This window comes from Oncorhynchus masou, chromosome 28, assembly GCF_036934945.1.
Source record: "Oncorhynchus masou masou isolate Uvic2021 chromosome 28, UVic_Omas_1.1, whole genome shotgun sequence".
NCBI classification, from domain to species: Eukaryota; Metazoa; Chordata; class Actinopteri; order Salmoniformes; family Salmonidae; genus Oncorhynchus; species Oncorhynchus masou.
The window spans coordinates 73278271-73301987 of record NC_088239.1 but is presented as its reverse complement, the minus strand read 5'-3'; the positions used below and the strand labels follow the sequence as shown (position 1 = coordinate 73301987).

The 23717-nt window shown below is 42.7% G+C and overlaps 1 protein-coding gene across 6 annotated transcripts in view; it reads right to left on the bottom strand.

The window, feature by feature from the left end:
* The window catches only part of garnl3 (GTPase activating Rap/RanGAP domain like 3), a 209267-nt gene that overhangs the window by 25679 nt on the left and 159871 nt on the right, over positions 1-23717 (bottom strand). For 4 of the 6 annotated variants that reach the window (XM_064943215.1, XM_064943216.1, XM_064943217.1 and 1 more), the window contains exons 22-28: positions 17927-18093; positions 11932-12090; positions 11669-11735; positions 10192-10299; positions 9534-9652; positions 6988-7123; positions 5455-5514 (exon numbers count right to left, since the gene is read on the bottom strand). In XM_064943215.1, the coding sequence (XP_064799287.1) occupies positions 5455-5514; positions 6988-7123; positions 9534-9652; positions 10192-10299; positions 11669-11735; positions 11932-12090; positions 17927-18093 (816 nt within the window). The remainder of the gene's footprint in view (positions 1-5454; positions 5515-6987; positions 7124-9533; positions 9653-10191; positions 10300-11668; positions 11736-11931; positions 12091-17926; positions 18094-23717) is intronic. The other 2 variants (XM_064943218.1, XM_064943221.1) reach the window with 1 other exon arrangement.

Sequence of the window (23717 nt, the reverse complement as noted above, 5' to 3'; positions counted from 1 at the left end):
AGAGATACAGAGAGAGTGGGGATGGATGGAGAAGGAGAGATACAGAGAGAGTGGGGATGGATGGAGAAGGAGAGATACAGAGAGAGTGGGGATGGATGGAGAAGGAGAGATACAGAGAGAGTGGGGATGGATGGAGGATGAGAGATACAGAGAAAGGTATTGCGGTGAGAGAGACATCATTTCAACATCAAGCAACTTCAGGCAATGACGTTATGGAGACCTCCTTAGACTGGTTAGTTTACCACACACCCACGCGCGCACACACACTAGAGGAACATATGTGTAAGAACACGAACATGAAGAACATGATCATGTCATGTTCCAATCAAGCCTCCTCTATCTAAACTGATTAATAACATGACTCAGTGACACAGTGTGCGATCAACATATGAATTCATCATCGTCGCCATTTCAACACTGTGTAATATAATATGACTACTCAGTTACAGACAGTTACAGCGATCCATCAATTATTCAACGTTTGGGATCAATAATTAAATGACTGTTTGAGTCAGAGTAATTGGATACTTAACATCTTCATAGCGGCACCGCATTCCAGTCTCTGTAGTCTGCTGCATTCCAGTCTCTATAGTCTGCTGTATTCCAGTCTCTATAGTCTGCTGTATTCCAGTCTCTATAGTCTGCTGTATTCCAGTCTCTATAGTCTGCTGTATTCCAGTCTCTGTAGTCTGCTGTATTCTAGTCTCTATAGTCTGCTGCATTCCAGTCTCTGTAGTCTGCTGTATTCCAGTCTCTATAGTCTGCTGTATTCCAGTCTCTGTAGTCTGCTGTATTCTAGTCTCTATAGTCTGCTGCATTCCAGTCTCTGTAGTCTGCTGTATTCCAGTCTCTGTAGTCTGCTGTATTCCAGTCTCTATAGTCTGCTGCATTCCAGTCTCTATAGTCTGCTGTATTCCAGTCTCTGTAGTCTGCTGTATTCTAGTCTCTATAGTCTGCTGCATTCCAGTCTCTGTAGTCTGCTGTATTCCAGTCTCTGTAGTCTGCTGCATTCCAGTCTCTATAGTCTGCTGTATTCCAGTCTCTATAGTCTGCTGTATTCTAGTCTCTATAGTCTGCTGCATTCCAGTCTCTGTAGTCTGCTGTATTCCAGTCTCTGTAGTCTGCTGTATTCTAGTCTCTATAGTCTGCTGTATTCCAGTCTCTATAGTCTGCTGTATTCCAGTCTCTATAGTCTGCTGTATTCCAGTCTCTATAGTCTGCTGCATTCCAGTCTCTATAGTCTGCTGCATTCCAGTCTCTATAGTCTGCTGTATTCCAGTCTCCATAGTCTGCTGTATTCCAGTCTCCATAGTCTGCTGTATTCCAGTCTCTGTAGTCTGCTGTATTCTAGTCTCTATAGTCTGCTGCATTCCAGTCTCTATAGTCTGCTGTATTCCAGTCTCTATAGTCTGCTGTATTCCAGTCTCTATAGTCTGCTGCATTCCAGTCTCTATAGTCTGCTGTATTCCAGTCTCTATAGTCTGCTGTATTCCAGTCTCTATAGTCTGCTGTATTCCAGTCTCTATAGTCTGCTGCATTCCAGTCTCTATAGTCTGCTGCATTCCAGTCTCTATAGTCTGCTGTATTCTAGTCTCTATAGTCTGCTGCATTCCAGTCTCTATAGTCTGCTGCATTCCAGTCTCTGTAGTCTGCTGTATTCTAGTCTCTATAGTCTGCTGCATTCCAGTCTCTGTAGTCTGCTGTATTCCAGTCTCTATAGTCTGCTGTATTCCAGTCTCTATAGTCTGCTGTATTCCAGTCTCTGTAGTCTGCTGTATTCTAGTCTCTATAGTCTGCTGTATTCCAGTCTCTATAGTCTGCTGTATTCCAGTCTCTATAGTCTGCAGTATTCCAGTCTCTGTAGTCTGCTGTATTCCAGTCTCTATTAGGCTGCTGTATTCCAGTCTCTATTAGGCTGCTGTATTCCAGTCTCTATAGTCTGCTGTATTCCAGTCTCTATAGTCTGCTGTATTCCAGTCTCTATTAGTCTGCTGTATTCCAGTCTCTATAGTCTGCTGCATTCCAGTCTCTGTAGTCTGCTGTATTCCAGTCTCTATAGTCTGCTGTATTCCAGTCTCTGTAGTCTGCTGTATTCCAGTCTCTGTAGTCTGCTGTATTCCAGTCTCTGTAGTCTGCTGTATTCTAGTCTCTATAGTCTGCTGTATTCCAGTCTCTATAGTCTGCTGTATTCCAGTCTCTATAGTCTGCAGTATTCCAGTCTCTGTAGTCTGCTGTATTCCAGTCTCTGTAGTCTGCTGTATTCCAGTCTCTGTAGTCTGCTGTATTCTAGTCTCTATAGTCTGCTGTATTCCAGTCTCTATAGTCTGCAGTATTCCAGTCTCTGTAGTCTGCTGTATTCCAGTCTCTGTAGTCTGCTGTATTCCAGTCTCTGTAGTCTGCTGTATTCTAGTCTCTATAGTCTGCTGTATTCCAGTCTCTGTAGTCTGCTGTATTCTAGTCTCTATAGTCTGCTGTATTCCAGTCTCTATAGTCTGCTGTATTCCAGTCTCTATAGTCTGCAGTATTCCAGTCTCTGTAGTCTGCTGTATTCCAGTCTCTGTAGTCTGCTGTATTCCAGTCTCTGTAGTCTGCTGTATTCTAGTCTCTATAGTCTGCTGTATTCCAGTCTCTGTAGTCTGCTGTATTCTAGTCTCTATAGTCTGCTGTATTCCAGTCTCTATAGGCTGCAGTATTCCAGTCTCTATAGTCTGCTGTATTCCAGTCTCTACAGTCTGCTGTATTCCAGTGGTAGCTATAGCAGGGGTGGGCACCCAACATGCCAAAAGAACGTTGCAAAACATTTTGATACATTTTGCCCTAATGAACATGATGTAGGTGTATTGGCTTGCAATGGTTAAATCTAACCACTAGGTGGCAGTGCATGCTCATATTCTAATGCAGCGTTTCACTAGATCAAGACAGGATGGCAATAGTAACGCACACACAGCTATGTGACTGTCTGATGTGATGGAAGGCTGCACTGCGCCAAACAGACCGCAGTTCTGAAATGTCACGGGGTCAAAGGTGATGCAAACAGCATTCTGGGAGAAAAGGGGTCACTCCTTTTGTTATGACAGGTTCACTGACTCACTGTTACCGACCCCTCTCTCCCGTAACAATACCAGACAGACAGAAATGTTAATAATAAACCAAATAGATATGAAATATACCAAAAACAAAAAGCATGCAGCCATCTGGGATATATAATCGCATGGATCTATATATTCCACATGCGTTTCTGCTCCAGGGAAAATGACCTACAATCTAACAAAATAAAGGTTCCATAAGAGTTTTTGAATATTTGATTTGTTATGTTTTATAACTGTCCAATCCTCAAATCAGAATAAGATGTGATTCCATGACTAAACATGGTTCAGGATTGGTGGAATACTACTAGAGGTAGTTTGACTGTCCAATCCACACATCAGTCTCAGCATTTTGTATTCACATGTTACTGATGTCAACAAATCTGATCTGAAACTGAGCCAATTGTCTACCAGTGGAAAAGCAGCTCTCCCCATAGAGCAGAAACGGCAGGCATAGGCAGTCGGTTAGAGGATGGGATTTTTTGTCAGCCCCCCCCAATCTCTCCCTCCTTCCCCCTAGATTGTGGCACCTCTATTTAGACCACCACTCTGAATGGGAGAGGGGGTTTTGACAAAAGTTTCCATGGTGACAGTGCAATCTGTAAATCATGCTGCGGTAGATGTGTCTTCTCCTCCCCTCTGTCTCTCTCTATCAAACATTCTCCCATCTCTCTCTCTCCTTCATTCCCCCTCTTCTCTCTCTCTCAAACATTCTCCCATCTCTCTCTTTCATTCCCCCTCTTCTCTCTCTCTCAAACATTCTCCCATCTCTCTCTCTCTCTTTCATTCCCCATCTTCTCTCTCTCTCTCAAACATTCTCCCATCTCTCTCTCTCTCTTTCATTCCCCCTCTTCTCTCTCTCTCAAACATTCTCCCATCTCTCTCTCTTTCATTCCCCATCTTCTCTCTCTCTCTCAAACATTCTCCCATCTCTCTCTCTCTCTTTCATTCCCCCTCCTCTCTCTCTCTCAAACATTCTCCCATCTCTCTCTCTTTCATTCCCCCTCCTCTCTCTCTCAAACATTCTCCCATCTCTCTCCCTCTCTTTCATTCCCCCTCTTCTCTCTCTCTCTCAAACATTCTCCCATCTCTCTCTCTCTTTCATTCCCCCTCTTCTCTCTCTCTCAAACATTCTCCCATCTCTCTCTCTCTCTTTCATTCCCCATCTTCTCTCTCTCTCTCAAACATTCTCCCATCTCTCTCTCTCTCTTTCAGTCCCCCTCCTCTCTCTCTCTCAAACATTCTCCCATCTCTCTCTCTTTCATTCCCCCTCCTCTCTCTCTCAAACATTCTCCCATCTCTCTCTCTCTCTTTCATTCCCTCTTCTCTCTCTCTCTCAAACATTCTCCCATCTCTGTCTCTTTCAATCCCCCTCCTCTCTCTCTCTCTCTCTCAAACATTCTTCCATCTCTCGCTCTCTCTTTCATTCCCCCTCTTCTCTCTCTCAAACATTCTCCCATCTCTCTCTCTCTCTTTCATTCCCCCTGCTCTCTCTCTCTCAAACATTCTCCCATCTCTCTCTCTTTCATTCCCCCTCTTCTCTCTCTCTCAAACATTCTCCCATCTCTCTCCCTCTCTTTCATTCCCCCTCTTCTCTCTCTCTCTCAAACATTCTCCCATCTCCCTCTCTCTCTTTCATTCCCCCCTTCTCTCTCTCTCTCAAACATTCTCCCATCTCTCTCTCTCTTTCATTCCCCCTCTTCTCTCTCTCTTTCAGTCCCCCTCCTCTCTCTCTCTCAAACATTATCCCATCTCTCTCTCTTTCAATCCCCCTCTTCTCTCTCTCTCAAACATTCTCCCATCTCTCTCTCTCTCTTTCATTCCCCCTCTTCTCTCTCTCAAACATTCTCCCATCTCTCTCTCTCTCTTTCAATCCCCCTCTTCTCTCTCTCTCTCTCTCTTTCAGTCCCCCTCCTCTCTCTCTCAAACATTCTCCCATCTCTCTCTCTTTTTCATTCCCCCCTTCTCTCTCTCTCAAACATTCTCCCATCTCTCACATGCATACCTTTCTGAATCCACATCTCTACCTCTCTATCATCCATTTCTTCTTTCCCTTTTCACCCCCTCCATTTTCCAGTCACTCTGACAGAGAGAAGGTGTGATGGGGAAGACAGACCGTTCACTTAACATTTAACTGACACTCAGTCAAACATGCCGCTTCATATTAAAAAAACTAAAAGGTGAGGTATTTTCCGTGCATGTTAGTAGGGCAGCATGTGCAGCTAGATGAAGAGGGAGGGCTGTGTCCCAAATGGCACCTGATTCCCTATATCAGAAGTAGAAGTAGGGTCAGAAGTAGTGCACGATATAAGGAAAACAATGCCATTTGGGACAAACCGGAGGAGCAGTGGAAGACTCATTGAAGTACCTTCGGCATCCTTAGACATGTACAGGGAGAGCTTGGTACCATAGGGGATCCGTATAGAATCTGAACCAGGGACCAGAACAAGGTTATGTAATACACACACACACTCCGGTACGACAGAACACACACATTCAGTAGTATGAACACCACCACCCCCAGAGCTGGAAAGATCAACGCTACAGGGATGTTAATGGTTATAGTAGTGTTCCAAGACTAGACTTGACCAATAGAAAAGAGAAGAAGAACCTGGTAAAAGATGGAAGAATCTTAAAGGGGAACTCAAAAACTATCTTGTGGTATATTGCATCATCATAATGATGTGGCAGGTGACACATTGACATAATGATGTGGCAGATGACACATTGACATAATGATGTGGCAGGTGACACATTGACAAAATGATGTGGCAGGTGACACATTGCTTCTTGAATGTCCAAGATCTTGAAAACTTTATTGCTGACATGCACAACATTTTGGAACTGTATCAACAATGGACTAATGAAACAAAAAATATATATATATTGTTTTTGAGTGGAGTTCCCCTTTAACCCCTCAAAGGGCCCTCTATACTGTACTACACTCTACCCCCTCTAAAGCCCAGTTCAGGTCCCATGATATATACTACACTCTACCCCCTCTAAAGCCCAGTTCAGGTCCCATGATATATACTACACTCTACCCCCTCTAAAGCCCAGTTCAGGTCCCATGATATATACTATACTCTACCCCCTCTAAAGCCCAGTTCAGGTACCATGATATATACTACACTCTACCCCCTCTAAAGCCCAGTTCAAGTCCCAGGCTATATACTACACTCTACCCCCTCTAAAGCCCAGTTCAAGTCCCAGGCTATATACTACACTCTACCCCCTCTAAAGCCCAGTTCAGGTCCCATGATATATACTATACTCTACCCCCTCTAAAGCCCAGTTCAGGTACCATGATATATACTATACTCTACCCCCTCTAAAGCCCAGTTCAGGTACCATGATATATACTACACTCTACCCCCTCTAAAGCCCAGTTCAGGTCCCAGGCTATATACTACACCCTTCACACTCTAAAGCCCAGTTCAGGTCCCATGATATATACTACACTCGACCACCTCTAAAGCCCAGTTCAGGTCCCATGATATATACTACACCCATCACCCTCTAAAGCCCAGTTCAGGTCCCAGGCTATGTAGTACACTCTACCCCCTCTAAAGCCCAGTTCAGGTCCCAGGCTATATACTACACCCATCACCCTCTAAAGCCCAGTTCAGGTCCCAGGCTATATAGTACACCCATCACCCTCTAAAGCCCAGTTCAGGTCCCAGGCTATATACTACACCCTTCACCCTCTAAAGCCCAGTTCAGGTCCCACACCCAACTCTCTATCCAGAGTAACACACTAGCACTCTGGAGTACGTGTGCATACATATGATGTGTGTCACACACACTAACTACTGCAGTCCCCCAAAATGACACAGATGAAGTGTGCGTTTCCAATTGTGTTGTCATCCTATAACGTGATTGGTTGCTTGGTGAGGCTTACCGTCTCCGAGCGGCAATGGGAACACGGGCATCTCATAGCCGGTGGGCGTCTGTGGGGAACTCTGGGAACTGGTGTCCCGGGAGCTGCAGTTGGAGGCAGAGTTGACCGGAGCGGACGACACAAAGTAGATGTCTGACTGATGGGGGGGATGGGGGGAGGTGAAGGGATTTAAAGAAAAAGTGGAGAAGGAGAAAGATTGATAGAGGTAGAGAGAGATAGTGAAAGAGAAAGTGGGGAAAGATGAAGAGATATAGTGAAATAATGAGAGAGAGAGAGAGGTGTTGGTTAGTGAAATAATGAGAGAGAGAGAGAGGTGTTGGTTAGTGAAATAATGAGAGAGAGGGAGAGGTGTTGGTTAGTGAAATAATGAGAGAGAGAGAGGTGTTGGTTAGTGAAATAATGAGAGAGAAAGAGAGAGGTGTTGGTTAGTGAAATAATGAGAGAGAGAGAGAGAGAGGTGTTGGTTAGTGAAATAATGAGAGAGAGAGAGGTGTTGGTTAGTGAAATAATGAGAGAGAGAGAGAGAGAGAGGTGTTGGTTAGTGAAATAATGAGAGAGAGAGAGAGAGGTGTTGGTTAGTGAAATAATGAGAGAGAGAGAGAGAGGTGTTGGTTAGTGAAATAATGAGAGAGAGAGAGAGAGGTGTTGGTTAGTGAAATAATGAGAGAGAGAGAGAGAGAGAGAGGTGTTGGTTAGTGAAATAATGAGAGAGAGAGAGAGAGAGAGAGAGAGAGAGAGAGAGAGAGAGAGAGGTGTTGGTTAGTGAAATAATGCCATCACCTGTCTTAGGTTCTGAACAAACAGAGTAAAAACTCAAACAGACAACTAGGAAAAGCTCAAACCAAATGTATTCACTCACTGGGTCCAACAGATGCAAAGACAAAGCATGATTACACAATCACATATATTTATAACCTCCTACTAGGCTGGGTCAACTCCTTACACATCTAGACATCCCTGTTGCTAGACAGGATTGTAATCATGGCCCTGCCTGATGTTAGAACGTTGGTGGGTGTGGAAGTGTATGTCTGTGAGATAGGACGGTAGTAGGAGGGTCGTTGAATATTAACTTTCTGTCTCATTCAGTAACTTTCCTATCCACCCTTCAGTTCCTATCCACCCTTCAGTTCCTATCCACCCTTCAGTTCCTATCCACCCTTCAGTTCCTATCCACCCTTCAGTTCCTATCCACCCTTCAGTTCCTATCCACCCTTCAGTTCCTATCCACCCTTCAGTTCCTATCCACCCTTCAGTTCCTATCCACCCTTCAGTTCCTATCCACCCTTCAGTTCCTATCCTATCACCCTTCAGTTCCTATCCACCCTTCAGTTGCTATCCACCCTTCAGTTGCTATCCACCCTTCAGTTCCTATCCACCCTTCAGTTCCTATCCACCCTTCAGTTCCTATCCACCCTTCAGTTCCTATCCACCCTTCAGTTGCTATCCACCCTTCAGTTCCTATCCACCCTTCAGTTGCTATCCACCCTTCAGTTCCTATCCACCCTTCAGTTCCTATCCACCCTTCAGTTCCTATCCACCCTTCAGTTGCTATCCACCCTTCAGTTCCTATCCACCCTTCAGTTCCTATCCACCCTTCAGTTCCTATCCACCCTTCAGTTCCTATCCACCCTTCAGTTCCTATCCACCCTTCAGTTCCTATCCACCCTTCAGTTCCTATCCACCCTTCAGTTCCTATCCACCCTTCAGTTGCTATCCACCCTTCAGTTCCTATCCACCCTTCAGTTCCTATCCACCCTTCAGTTCCTATCCACCCTTCAGTTCCTATCCACCCTTCAGTTCCTATCCACCCTTCAGTTCCTATCCACCCTTCAGTTCCTATCCACCCTTCAGTTCCTATCCACCCTTCAGTTCCTATCCACCCTTCAGTTCCTATCCACCCTTCAGTTCCTATCCACCCTTCAGTTCCTATCCACCTTTCAGTTCCTATCCACCCTTCAGTTCCTATCCACCCTTCAGTTCCTATCCACCCTTCAGTTTCTATCCACCCTTCATTGACCCCAACATACACATTCCTTATACATGTAAAGTCATCAATAAGTTCTAGTATGGTAACATGTATCAGTCTATTTCAATCTAGAATCCAACACCTGCTACAACATGATGAGGTAGTGTTTCATATTGTTGAATGGTACAGTCTGCATGTGCCCTTCTGTTGTGTATGAGGTGTGTGTTTGATATAGTGTGTATGTGTGGTCCCTCCGGGATAATAAACTGATTGAAATAAGATTGCTGAGAACACACACACACACACACACACACACACACACACACACACACACACACACACACACACAGACACACACACACACACACACACACACACACACACACACACACACACACACACACATGCTCACAAACGGACAGGCACATACACGCTCATGAACGCTCGTGAACGCATGCACACACATGCGCACACACACACACACTTTCTCTCTCTCTTTTGTGTTGTGTAGGAAAAGCGCTTTATAACTCAGATTCATTATCATCATGATTGGACACTTCCACCTGTCAATCAAACTCACCCTGGAGGCAGTCAGCTGGAGCTCTGGCACGACAGCTGTGTAGACCAGGTTACCGTTGACAACCAGCCGGATCTCAATGGAGTCAGTAGTAAAGGCCAAGATGTAGGGGAACGCACACACTAACACAACAACAACTTCCTGTTATTGAATAAAAGATTAACATCCCATGTGCTGACATAGCATAAGAAAAAGTGCATTGACAGGCAGAACGGAGAATCAACAGTAATAATGAGTGCATGACTATGAAGTAATTATGATTCCAAAGCACAGCATCAACCTTCTGAAGAACACCTGAATGGAGCTGATAGATTCAGATAGATGGTTTGGATAGATAATGTCCTAATAAATGAATCCTAAGGGTAAAATTGGTTTGTCAAAGCAGCATGACAGTACAAACATACACATACTAACATAAGAGAAACTGTAGCTTGTGTGATGTATCTTTAGCCAGCCTTTCTCTGCTTTCATCATCAGAAACAAACACAGACTCCAACAGACAAACACTCTGGACGACTAGCCTGGGTGGCCACCCGCTGCATGTTACCATGGTGATGGGGCTCAGGCCAGGGCCGGAGGCTGGGCTGACCAAGGGAGGGAGCGGGGTGTGGGGAGGGGTAGGGTGGGGCTGCGGGTTGCTATGGTTACCAGTGCTACTCACCGATGGCGTTCGGCATCTGGTTCCAGCTGAAGTGTAAGTCAGAGGCATTAGACTGGATCATAGGGGTGGACCCATTGAACGGACACACCTTCTTATAGGAACAGATATCTGGGGAACATATGAGATATACAGTATCAGAACGGATATATTAGTGACTCGATATGCCTTTATACCATGTCATTGTTAAGTCATGACAGGAACAAGTATCTGCACAGAAATACGAGTTTAGAAACATAAGTCTAAATATAGAAACACAGTCGTTAACCTTGTATATATAGGAACCTTGTATATATAGGAACCTTGTATATGTAGGAACCTTGTATATATAGGAACCTTCTATATATAGGAACCTTCTATATATAGGAACCTTGTATATGTAGGAACCTTGTATATGTAGGAACCTTGTATATATAGGAACCTTGTATATATAGGAACCTTGTATATGTAGGAACCTTGTATATATAGGAACCTTGTATATATAGGAACCTTGTATATGTAGGAACCTTGTATATATAGGAACCTTGTATATATAGGAACCTTGTATATATAGGAACCTTGTATATGTAGGAACCTTGTATATATAGGAACCTTGTATATATAGGAACCTTGTATATATAGGAACCTTGTATATATAGGAACCTTGTATATATAGGAATCTTGTATATATAGGAACCTGGTGTATATGGGTGTTGAGGACAATGTATAATATATATTCAAACGTTACTACACCCTCAGAAATAAAGGTTTAGACTTGATCCTAAAGGAGTACAGCCGCTGGTCCCTGGGGTGGAATCTCACTGTAAGGACTCTCCTTTGTACTTTTAGTTATAGGTGCATAATTGTACCCCAGTTCATACCTCAGAGGGTACCTTCCTCCACAGGTACAAAAGCATGCTTTTTGCCTTTGTATCGTACCACTACAGTGACAAAGCAATATGTTCTCTATACGTGACAAACATGTACTTCTGATAGACCACTTAAACTGGTACAACACTTTTACTCATGAATGGCCAAAAATAACTAATGAATGCCACACCACCACTAAGCCATGCCTCCAATATCAATTCTCAGTGTGCCTTGCCTTTGAGGTTACCAACCATGACTGTATGTGTTTGTGACAGATACATGGTTGTTGAATTTGTTCATTTTCATTCCTGTGGCCTTCACCAAGTGAATTCCAAGGTGTATGTTATCATTATAATTCAACTTTTCATAAGGCCTTATTTAGAGGGGTAGTTTTACCCTAATACAGCCTACAAGTATTAGGGTAAAAAATGGGGTACAAAAATGTACCATTATACAATTTATTCGCACATGTACCCTAAAGGTACCGAACAGTACCATGTGACGTCATTATGTGTACCTCTGAAGGTACATTATATGTATGTTGATATTTTTTTATAACCCAACTAACAATACCGTACCTTTATTTTCTAAGAGTGTAGTGTAGAAATACCCCAGATAAATGGAGACTCACAATTGTAACACAACAAAAGACCAGCCTCCCCATCCTCGTACACATCGATGGCTGCCACAAAGTTGACCTGTGTGCACATGGCAGAGAAGAGCGCTGTATTGAATTGATTCTACTCCATTGTCATTCATTGGCCCATCTTTAACTGTTCTCCTCTAGACTGTAACTCTTCCCCTTCATTGTTGAGCTCTCTCCTCAGTCACCCAACCAGGTAAGTGGAAGCCAATGTAAATAACAGCATAAATGATATTGTGAGCAGGTCTCACCCGGTTGGCGTCCACGTGGTGCAGCCTGTATGCATCCCCGGTGCTCTCGTTGATCAGGTCAAACTGGTGTTTGTAGGCCACACAGATCATGTTGTCGTTCTCTCCTGTAGGACCATCCACTAGGGCCATGACTACTGGAGGGTCACACAGACAGATCTCCTGGGGGGGGGGGGCAGGTCAGGTGGGTGGGCCTCACACAGCTGTGTGTGTGTGTGTGAATGCATGCCTGTGTGAGCCTGTATGAGCCTCTCCTCATTCACTAGCTCCCTTAGCTGTGGTGAAATGCTGACCTTCTATTGCTCAATGGAATAGCTCAACAAGTTCTACAACTGCACCGCCAAGAGCATCTTAACTGGCTGCATCACCGCTTGGTATGGCAAAGGCACAGCCCTTGACCGCAGAGCTCTACAGAGGGTGGTGCGGACAGCCCAGTACATCACTGGGGCCGAACTGCCATCCAGGACCTTTGACTCCAGCCACCCAAAGAGTCCAGCCACCCAAGCCATAGACTGTTCACTCTGTTACCTTCCAGCAAACGGTTCCGGAGCATCGGCTCTCAGACCAACAGGCTCCAAGACAGCTTCTACCCACAAGCCATAAGACTGTTAAATAACCAGACTGCTAAACAGCCTAAATATTCAATTAACGGTACCTGAACTATATGCACATTCACTAGACTATACACACCATATACACACTCACTAGACTATACACACCATATACACACTCACTAGACTTTACACACCATATACACACTCACTAGACAATACACACCATATACACACTCACTAGACTATACACACCATATACACACTCACTAGACTTTACACACCATATACACACTCACTAGACTATACACACCACACACTCACTAGACTATACACACCATATACACACTAGACATACACACATATATACACACTCACTACTCACTAGACTTATACACACCATATACACACTCACTAGACTATACACACCATATACACACTCACTAGACTATACACACCATATACACACTCACTAGACTATACACACCATATACACACTCACTAGACTTTACACACTCATATACACACTCACTAGACTATACACACCATATACACACTCACTAGACTATACACACCATATACACACTCACTAGACTATACACACCATATACACACTCACTAGACTATACACACCATATACACACTCACTAGACTATACACACCATATACACACTCACTAGACTATACACACCATATACACACTCACTAGACTTTACACACCATATACACACTCACTAGACTATACACACCATATACACACTCACTAGACTATACACACTCATATAGACACCATATACACACTCACTAGACTTACACACCATATACACACTCACTAGACTATACACACCATATACACACTAGACTTTATATACACACTCACTAGACTATACACACCATATACACACTCACTAGACTTTACACACCATATACACACTCACTAGACTATACACACCATATACACACTCACTAGACTATACACACCATACACACTAGACTATACACACACACACTCACTAGACTATACACACACATATACACACTCACTAGACTTTACACACCATATACACACTCACTAGACTTTACACACCACACACTCACTATACACACTCACACACACTAGACTTTACACACCATATACACACTCACTAGACTATACACACATATACACACTCACTAGACTTTACACACCATATACACACTCACTAGACTATTACACACACACACACTACTAGACTACACACCATATACACACTCACTAGACTATACACACCATATACACACTCACTAGACTATACACACCATATACACACTCACTAGACTTACACACCATATACACACTCACTAGACTTACACACCATATACACACTCACTAGACTTTACACACCATATACACACTCACTAGACTATTACACACCATATACACACTCACTAGACTATACACACCATATACACACTCACTAGACTTACACACCATATACACACTCACTAGACTATACACACCACACACTCACTAGACTTTACACACCATATACACACTCACTAGACTATACACACCATATACACACACTAGACTTTACACACCATATACACACTCACTAGACTATACACACCATATACACACTCACTAGACTATACACACCATATACACACTCACTAGACTTTACACACCATATACACACTCACTAGACTATACACACCATATACACACTCACTAGACTATACACACCATATACACACTCACTAGACTATACACACCATATACACACTCACTAGACTATACACACCATATACACTCACTAGACTATACACACCATATACACACTCACTAGACTATACACACCATATACACACTCACTAGACTATACACACCTATATACACACTCACTAGACTATACACACCATATACACTCACTAGACTAGACTATACACACTCACTAGACTATACACACCATCACACTCACTAGACTATACACACCATATACACACTCACACTAGACTATACACTTTACACACTCACTAGACTATACACACCATCACACTCACTAGACTATACACACCATATACACACCATATACACACTCACTAGACTTTACACACCATATACACACTCACTATATACACACCATATACACACTCACTAGACTATACACACCATATACACACTCACTAGACTATACACACCATATACACACTCACTAGACTATACACACATATCATATACACACTCACTAGACTACACACCATATACACACTCACTAGACTACACACCATATACACACTCACTAGACTATACACACCATATACACACCATATCACTCACTAGACTATACACACCATATACACACTCACTAGACTTTACACACCATATACACACTCACTAGACACACCATATACACACCATATACACACTATACCACCATATACACACTCACTAGACTATACACATATACACACTCACACTACTAGACTATACACACCATATACACACTCACTAGACTATACACACCATATACACACTCACTAGACTATACACACCATATACACACTCACTAGACTTTACACACCATATACACACTCACTTATACACACCATATACACACTCATAGACTACACACCATCACACACTCACTAGACTTTACACACCATATACATCACTAGACTATACACACCATATACACACTTTACACACCATATACACACTCACTAGACTATACACACCATATACACACTCACTAGACTTTACACACCATATACACACTCACTAGACTATACACACCATATACACACTCACTAGACTTTACACACCATTACACACCATATACACACTCACTAGACTATACACACCATATACACACTCACTAGACTTTACACACCATATACAAACACTCACTAGACTTTACACACCATATACACACTCACTAGACTATACACACCATCCATAGACTTTACACACCATATACACACTCACTAGACTTTACACACCATATACACACTCACTAGACTATACACACCATATACACACTCACTAGACTTTACACACCATATACACACTCACTAGACTACACACCATATACACACTCACTAGACTATCACACCATATACACACTCACTAGACTTTACACACCATATACACACTCACTAGACTTACACACCATATACACACTCACTAGACTATACACACCATATACACACTCACTAGACTTTACACATATACACACTCACTTTCACACCATATACACACTCACTAGACTATACACACCATATACACACACTAGACTTTACACACCATATACACACTCACTTCACACCATATACACACTCACTTTTACACACCATATACACACTCACTAGACTTTAACACCATATTATTATACTATACACACCATATACACACTAGTCACACCATATACACACTCACTAGACTATACACACCATATACTACACACTCACTAGACTTTACATGTATACATATACACTCACTAGACTATACACTATACACTCACTAGACTATACACACTATACACACTAGACTTACACACCATATACACACTCACTAGACTATACACACCATATACACTCTTTACACACCATATACACACTAAAAAGACTATACACACTATATACACACTATATACACACTCACTACCACACTACATTGACACTCCCACACATAACACACACATGAATAACAACACAAACACACATATCACACACATGAATAACAACACAAACACACATCACTTTTACACATCATTTTCTGCTGCTACTTATTCTTTATTTTACGTTTAATATTATCTACTATGATGCCTAGTCACTTTACCCTGCCTTCATGTACATATCTACCTCAAATACCTTATTATTATCTATCCTGATGCCTAGTCACTTTACCCTGCCTTCATGTACATATCTACCTCAAATACCTCATTATTATCTATCCTGATGTCTAGTCACTTTACCCTGCCTTCATGTACATATCTACCTCAAATACCTTATTATTATCTATCCTGATGCCTAGTCACTTTACCCTGCCTTCATGTACATATCTACCTCAAATACCTCATTATTATCTATCCTAATGCCTAGTCACTTTACCCTGCCTTCATGTACATATCTACCTCAAATACTTCATTATTATCTATCCTGACACCTAGTCATGTTACCCTGCCTTCATGTACATATCTACCTCAAATACTTCATTATTATCTATCCTGACACCTAGTCATGTTACCCTGCCTTCATGTACATATCTACCTCAAATACTTCATTATTATCTATCCTGACACCTAGTCATGTTACCCTGCCTTCATGTACATATCTACCTCAAATACTTCATTATTATCTATCCTGACACCTAGTCATGTTACCCTGCCTTCATGTACATATCTACCTCAAATACCTTATTATTATCTATCCTGATGCCGAGTCACTTTACCCTGCCTTCAAGTACATATCTCCCTCAAATAGCTCACATGTCTGCACATTGATCTGGTACTGGTACTCCCTGTTTATACAGTAACTCCACATTGATCTGGTACTGGTACTCCCTGTATATAGCTCCACATTGATCTGGTACTGGTACTCCCTGTATATAGCTCCACATTGATCTGGTACTGGTACTCCCTGTATATAGCTCCACATTGATCTGGTACTGGTACTCCCTGTATATAGCTCCACATTGATCTGGTACTGGTACTCCCTGTATATAGCTCCACATTGATCTGGTACTGGTACTCCCTGTATATAGCTCCACATTGATCTGGTACTGGTACTCCCTGTATGTAGCTCCACATTGATCTGGTACTGGTACTCCATGTATATAGCTCCACATTGATCTGGTACTGGTACTCCCTGTATATAGCTCCACATTGATCTGGTACTGGTACTCCCTGTATATAGCTCCACATTGATCTGGTACTGGTACTTCATGTATATAGCTCCACATTGATCTGGTACTGGTACTCCCTGTATATAGCTCCACATTGATCTGGTACTGGTACTCCCTGTATATAGCTCCACATTGATCTGGTACTGGTACTCCCTGTATATAGCTCCACATTGATCTGGTACTGGTACTCCCTGTATATAGCTCCACATTGATCTGGTACTGGTACTCCCTGTATATAGCTCCACATTGATCTGGTACTGGTACTCCCTGTATATAGCTCCATTCTTGTGTATTTTATTTAAATCCTTCTTGTGTTACAATTTTCTTTTCATTGGGAAAGGTTCGTAAGTAAGCATTTCACGGTAAAGTTTACACCAGTTGTGTTTGACGCATGTGACAAATAAAATCAGATTGTATTTTACTTGGAAGGTATACTGATTATTGACTTGTTGAACTCATTCAATAATTCCCCCAAAGAATGTGTACGTGTTGTGTGTGTTTCTGTGTGCGATTAAACTGCGCGAGTCTGAATGTGTCCACTTGTGTGTACAGTTTCTCTCACCCGTATGTACTGGAACTGGTCCACGGGCGAGTGGGTTGCAGCAGCGAGGGTGCCTAGGCCGTCGAGGCGGGGCTGTTTCCTGGTGATGAGGAGGAGCTTATTCCTGATGGCCGCCACGATCCTCAACTCTGACCCATGGTGGGTGTTGATGGAGTATAGGTGACACCCTGGGACAGAGAGGAAGGGGGAGGTGGAGAGAGTGTAAGAGAAAAGGCAGAGGAGAAGAGGATAGAGAGAGGATAAAGGTGTGTGAGAGAGAAAAAGAGAGGGGAATAATATGTTTGAGTGGTTAGCTACAGTATGCAATAGAGCAATGGAATTATTACTGCTGTTACTATTATTACTATTATTATTACCATTACTTTTATTACTATTACTATTATTATTACTGGTATTACTATTACTATTATTATTACTGGTATTACTATTACTATTATTATTACTGTTATTACTATTACTATTATTATTACTGGTAGTACTATTACTATTATTATTACTGTTATTACTATTATTATTATTATTATTAATGTTATTACTATTACTATTATTATTACTGGTATTACTATTACTATTATTATTACTGGTATTACTATTACTATTACTATTACTGGTATTACTATTACTATTATTATTACTGGTATTACTATTACTATTATTACTATTATTATTACCATTACTGTTATTACTATTACTATTATTAATACTGGTATTACTATTACTATTATTATTACTGGTATTACTATGACTATTATTACTATTATTATTACCATTACTGTTATTACTATTACTATTATTAATACTGGTATTACTATTACTATTATTATTACTGGTATTACTATTACTATTATTACTATTATTATTACTATTACTGTTATTACTATTACTATTATTAATACTGGTATTACTATTACTATTATTATTAATGTTATTACTATTACTATTATTATTACTGTTACTATTACTATTATAACTATTATTATTACTGGTATTACTATTACTATTATTATTACTGGTATTACTATTACTATTATTATTACTGGTATTACTATTACTATTATTATTACTGGAATTACTATTACTATTATTACTATTATTATTACTGGTATTACTATTACTATTATTATTACTGGTATTACTATTACTATTATTAATACTGGTATTACTATTACTATTATTATTAATGTTATTACTATTATTATTACTGTTACTATTACTATTATTACTATTATTATTACTGGTATTACTATTACTATTATTATTAATGTTATTACTATTACTATTATTATTACTGTTACTATTACTATTATTACTATTATTATTACTGTTACTATTACTATTATTACTATTATTATTACATGTATTACTATTACTATTACTGGTATTACTATTACTATTATTATTAATGTTATTACTATTACTATTATTATTACTGTTACAATTACTATTATTGCTATTATTATTACTGTTACTATTACTATTATTACTATTATTATTACTGTTACTATTACTATTATTACTATTATTATTACATGTATTACTATTACTGGTATTACTATTACTATTATTATTAATGTTATTACTATTACTATTACTGGTATTACTATTATTATTACTGGTATTACTATTACTATTATTATTAATGTTATTACTATTACTATTATTATTACTGTTACTATTACTATTATTACTATTATTATTACTGTTACTATTACTATTATTACTATTATTATTACATGTATTACTATTACTATTACTGGTATTACTATTACTATTATTATTAATGTTATTACTATTACTATTATTATTACTGTTACTATTACTATTATTGCTATTATTATTACTGTTACTATTACTATTATTACTATTATTATTACTGGTATTACTATTACTATTATTATTACTGGTATTACTATTACTATTATTATTACTGGTATTACTATTACTATTACTGGTATTACTATTCCTATTATTATTACTGGAATTGCTATTACTATTATTATTAATGTTATTACTATTACTATTATTATTACTGCTACTATTATTACTATTATTATTACTGGCATTACTATTATTATTACTGTTATTACTATTATTTATATTACTCTGAGAAAATGATAGTACTATGATAGTACTATTTTTACTATTAATCTGAGCACATTCCTCTTTGAGTGCTGCTGCTATCCCTCCCTCTGCTACCCTCCCTCTGCTACCCTCCCTCTGCTACCCTCCCTCTGCTATCCCCTCTGCTATATCTCCATCTGCTATCCCTCCCTTTGCTATCCCTCCCTCTGCTACCCTACCTCTGCTACCCTCTCTCTTCTACCCTCCCTCTGCTATTCCCTCTGCTATTCCTCCCTCTGCTATCCCTCCCTCTGCTACCCTCCCTCTGCTATCCCTCCCTCTGCTACACTCCCTCTGCTATCCCCTCTGCTATCCCTCCCTCTGCCATCCCTCTCCCTCTGCTATCCCTCCCTCTGCTATCCATCCCTCTGCTATCCCTCCCTCTGCTATCCCTCCCTCTGCTACACTCCCTCTGCTATCCCTCCCTCTGCTATCCCTCCCTCTGCTACCCTCCCTCTGCTATCCCCTCTGCTATCCCTCCCTTGCTATCCCTCCCTCTGCTATCCCTCCCTCTGCTACCCTCCCTCTGCTACCCTCCCTCTGCTATCCCTCCCTCTGCTACCCTCCCTCTGCTACCCTCCCTCTGCTATCCCCTCTGCTATCCCTCCCACTGCTATCCCCTCTGCTATCTCTCCCTTTGCTATCCATCCCTCTGCTACCCTCCCTCTGCTACCCTCACTCTGCTATCCCCTCTGCTATCCCTCCCTCTGCTATCCCTCCCTCTGCTACCCTCCCTCTGCTATCCCCTCTGCTATCCCTCCCTTTGCTATCCCTCACTCTGCCATCCTTCCCTCTGCCATCCTTCCCTCTGCTATCCCTCACTCTGCCATCCCTCCCTCTGCCATCCTTCCCTCTCATACCTTCCCTCTGCTATCCCTCCCTCTGCTACCCTCCCTCTGCTATCCCTCCTTCTGCTACCCCCTCTGCTATCCCTCCTTCTGCTACCCCCTCTGCTATCCCTCCCTCTCCTACCTCCCCTCTGCTATCCCTCCCTCTGCTATCCCTCCTTCTGCCACCCCCTCTGCTATCCCTCGCTCTCGTACCTCCCCTCTGCAATCCCTCCCTCTTCTCCCTTCTCTGCCATCCTTCCCTCTCCTATCCTTCCCTCTGCCATCCTCCCCCTCTGCTATCCCTCCCTCTGCCATCCTTCCCTCTCCAACCTTCCCTCTGCCGTCCTTACCTCTGCCATCCTTCCCTCTGCCATCCCTCCCTCCTCTGCTATCCCTCCCTCTGCCATCCCTCCCTCTGCTATCCATCCCTCTGCCATCCTTCCCTCTGCTATCCCTCCCTCTGCCATCCTTCCCTCCTACTCCCTCTGCCATCCCTCCATGTGCCATCCTTCCCTCTGCTATCCCTCCCTCTGCCATCCTTCCCTCTGCTACTCCCCTCTGCCATCCCTCCCTCTGCCATCCTTCCCCTCTGCCATCCCTCCCTCTGCTATCCCTCCCTCTGCCGTCCTTCCCTCTGCCACCCTTCCCTCTGCTACTCCCCTCTGCTATCCCTCCCTCTGCCACCCTCCCCTCTGCTATCCCTCCCTCTGCCATCCTTCCCTCTCCTACCTTCCCTCTGCCATCCTTACCTCTGCCACCCTTCCCTCTGCCATCCTTCCCTCTCCTACCTTCCCTCTGCCATCCCTCCCTCTGCCATCCCTCCCTCTGCCATCCTTCCCTCTCCAACCTTCCCTCTGCCATCCTTCCCTCTGCCATCCCTCCCTCTGCCATCCCTCCCTCTGCCATCCCTCCCTCTGCCATCCTTCCCTCTGCCATCCCTCCCTCTGCCATCTCTCCCTCTGCCATCTCTCCCTCTGCCATCCCTCCCTCTGCCATCCTCCCTCTGCCATCCTCCCTCTGCCATCCCTCCCTCTGCCATCCTTCCCTCTGCCATCCTTCCCTCTGCTATCCTTCCCTCTGCCATCCTTCCCTCTGCTATCCCTCACTCTGCCATCCTTCCCTCTGCCATCCTCCCTCTGCCATCCCTCCCTCTGCCATCCCTCCCTCTGCCATCCCCCTCTGCTATCCCTCCCTCTGCCATCCCTCCCTCTGCCATCCCTCCCTCTGCCATCCCTCCCTCTGCTATCCATCCCTCTGCCATCCTTCCCTCTGCTACTCCCCTCTGCTATCCCTCCCTCTGCCATCCTTCCCTCTGCTACTTCCCTCTGCCATCCCTCCCTCTGCCATCCTTCCCTCTGCCATCCCTCCCTCTGCCATCCTTCCCTCTGCTATCCCTCCCTGCTATCCCTCCCTCTGCCATCCTTCCCTCTGCTATCCCCCCTCTGCCATCCCTCCCTCTGCCATCCCTCCCTCTGCTATCCCTCCCTCTGCCATCCTTCCCTCTGCCATCCTTCCCTCTGCTATCCCTCCCTCTGCCATCCCTCCCTCTGCCATCCTTCCCTCTGCCACTCCCCTCTGCTATCCCTCCCTCTGCCATCCTTCCCTCTGCTATCCCTCCCTCTGCCATCCCTCCCTCTGCTATCCCTCCCTCTGCTATCCTTCCCTCTGCCATCCCTTCCCTCTGCTATCCCCCCTCTGCTATCCCTCCCTCTGCCACCCTTCCCTCTGCCATCCCATCCCTCTGCCATCCCTCCCTCTGCCATCCCTCCCTCTGCTATCCCTCCCTCTGCTACTCCCTCTGCTACAGAGAGGGTTTCAAATGCACTATACTTGCACACAGAGTTAGTCTATGCAACTTATTATGACTTGTTAAACAAATCTTTACTACTGAACTTATTTAGGCTTGCCATAACAAAGGATAGAATACTTATTGACTCAAGGCATTGCAGATTTTCAGTTTTAATTCATTTGTAAAAATGTCTAAAAACATAATTCTGCATTATGGGGTCCCTGTGTAGGGCAGTGACACAAAATCCAATTCCCATTTTAAATGAAGGTTGTAAAAACAAAATGTGGAAAAAGTCAAGGAGAGTGAATACCTGAAGGTCCCTCTGTTCCTATGCCATCCATGGTCCCTCTGTTCCTATATAGAGCAGTTTGTCATGGTCCTGTCTGTTCCTATCCAGTTTGTCCCTGTCTGTTCCTATATAGAGCCATGGTCCTCTGTTCCTATATAGAGCAGTTTGTCATGGTCCTGTCTGTTCCTATCCCAGTTTGTCTGGTCCTGTCCCTTCCCTCAGTTTGTCATGGTCCTCTGTTCCTAAATGCCAGAGCAGTTTGTCATGGTCCTGTCTGTTCCTATATAGAGCCATGGTCCTGTATGTTCCTATATAGAGCAGTTTGTCCCTGTATCCCTCCTCTGTTCCTATCCCTTTGTCTGCTGTCTGTTCCTATATCAGTTTGTCATGGTCCTGTCTGTTCCTATGCCACCCTGTCCCTCTGTTCCTATCCCTTTGTCCCTGTCTGTTCCTATCCCAGTCCCTGTCTGTTCCATCCCTTTGTCCCTGTCTGTTCCTATCCCTCCCTCTGCTATATAGAGCTCATGGTCCTCTGTTCCTATAGAGCAGTTTGTCATGGTCCTGTTTCAAATGACACTTTGTCATGGTCTTGTTCACACAGAGTTTGTCAGTCTATGCAACTTATTATGACTTGTTAAACAAATCTTTCCTATATGAACTTATTGTCAGGCTTGCCATAACAAAGGATAGTTCCTAATAGAGCTTTGTCATGGTGACTCAAGGCATTTGCAGATTTTCAGTTTTAATTCATTTGTCAAAATG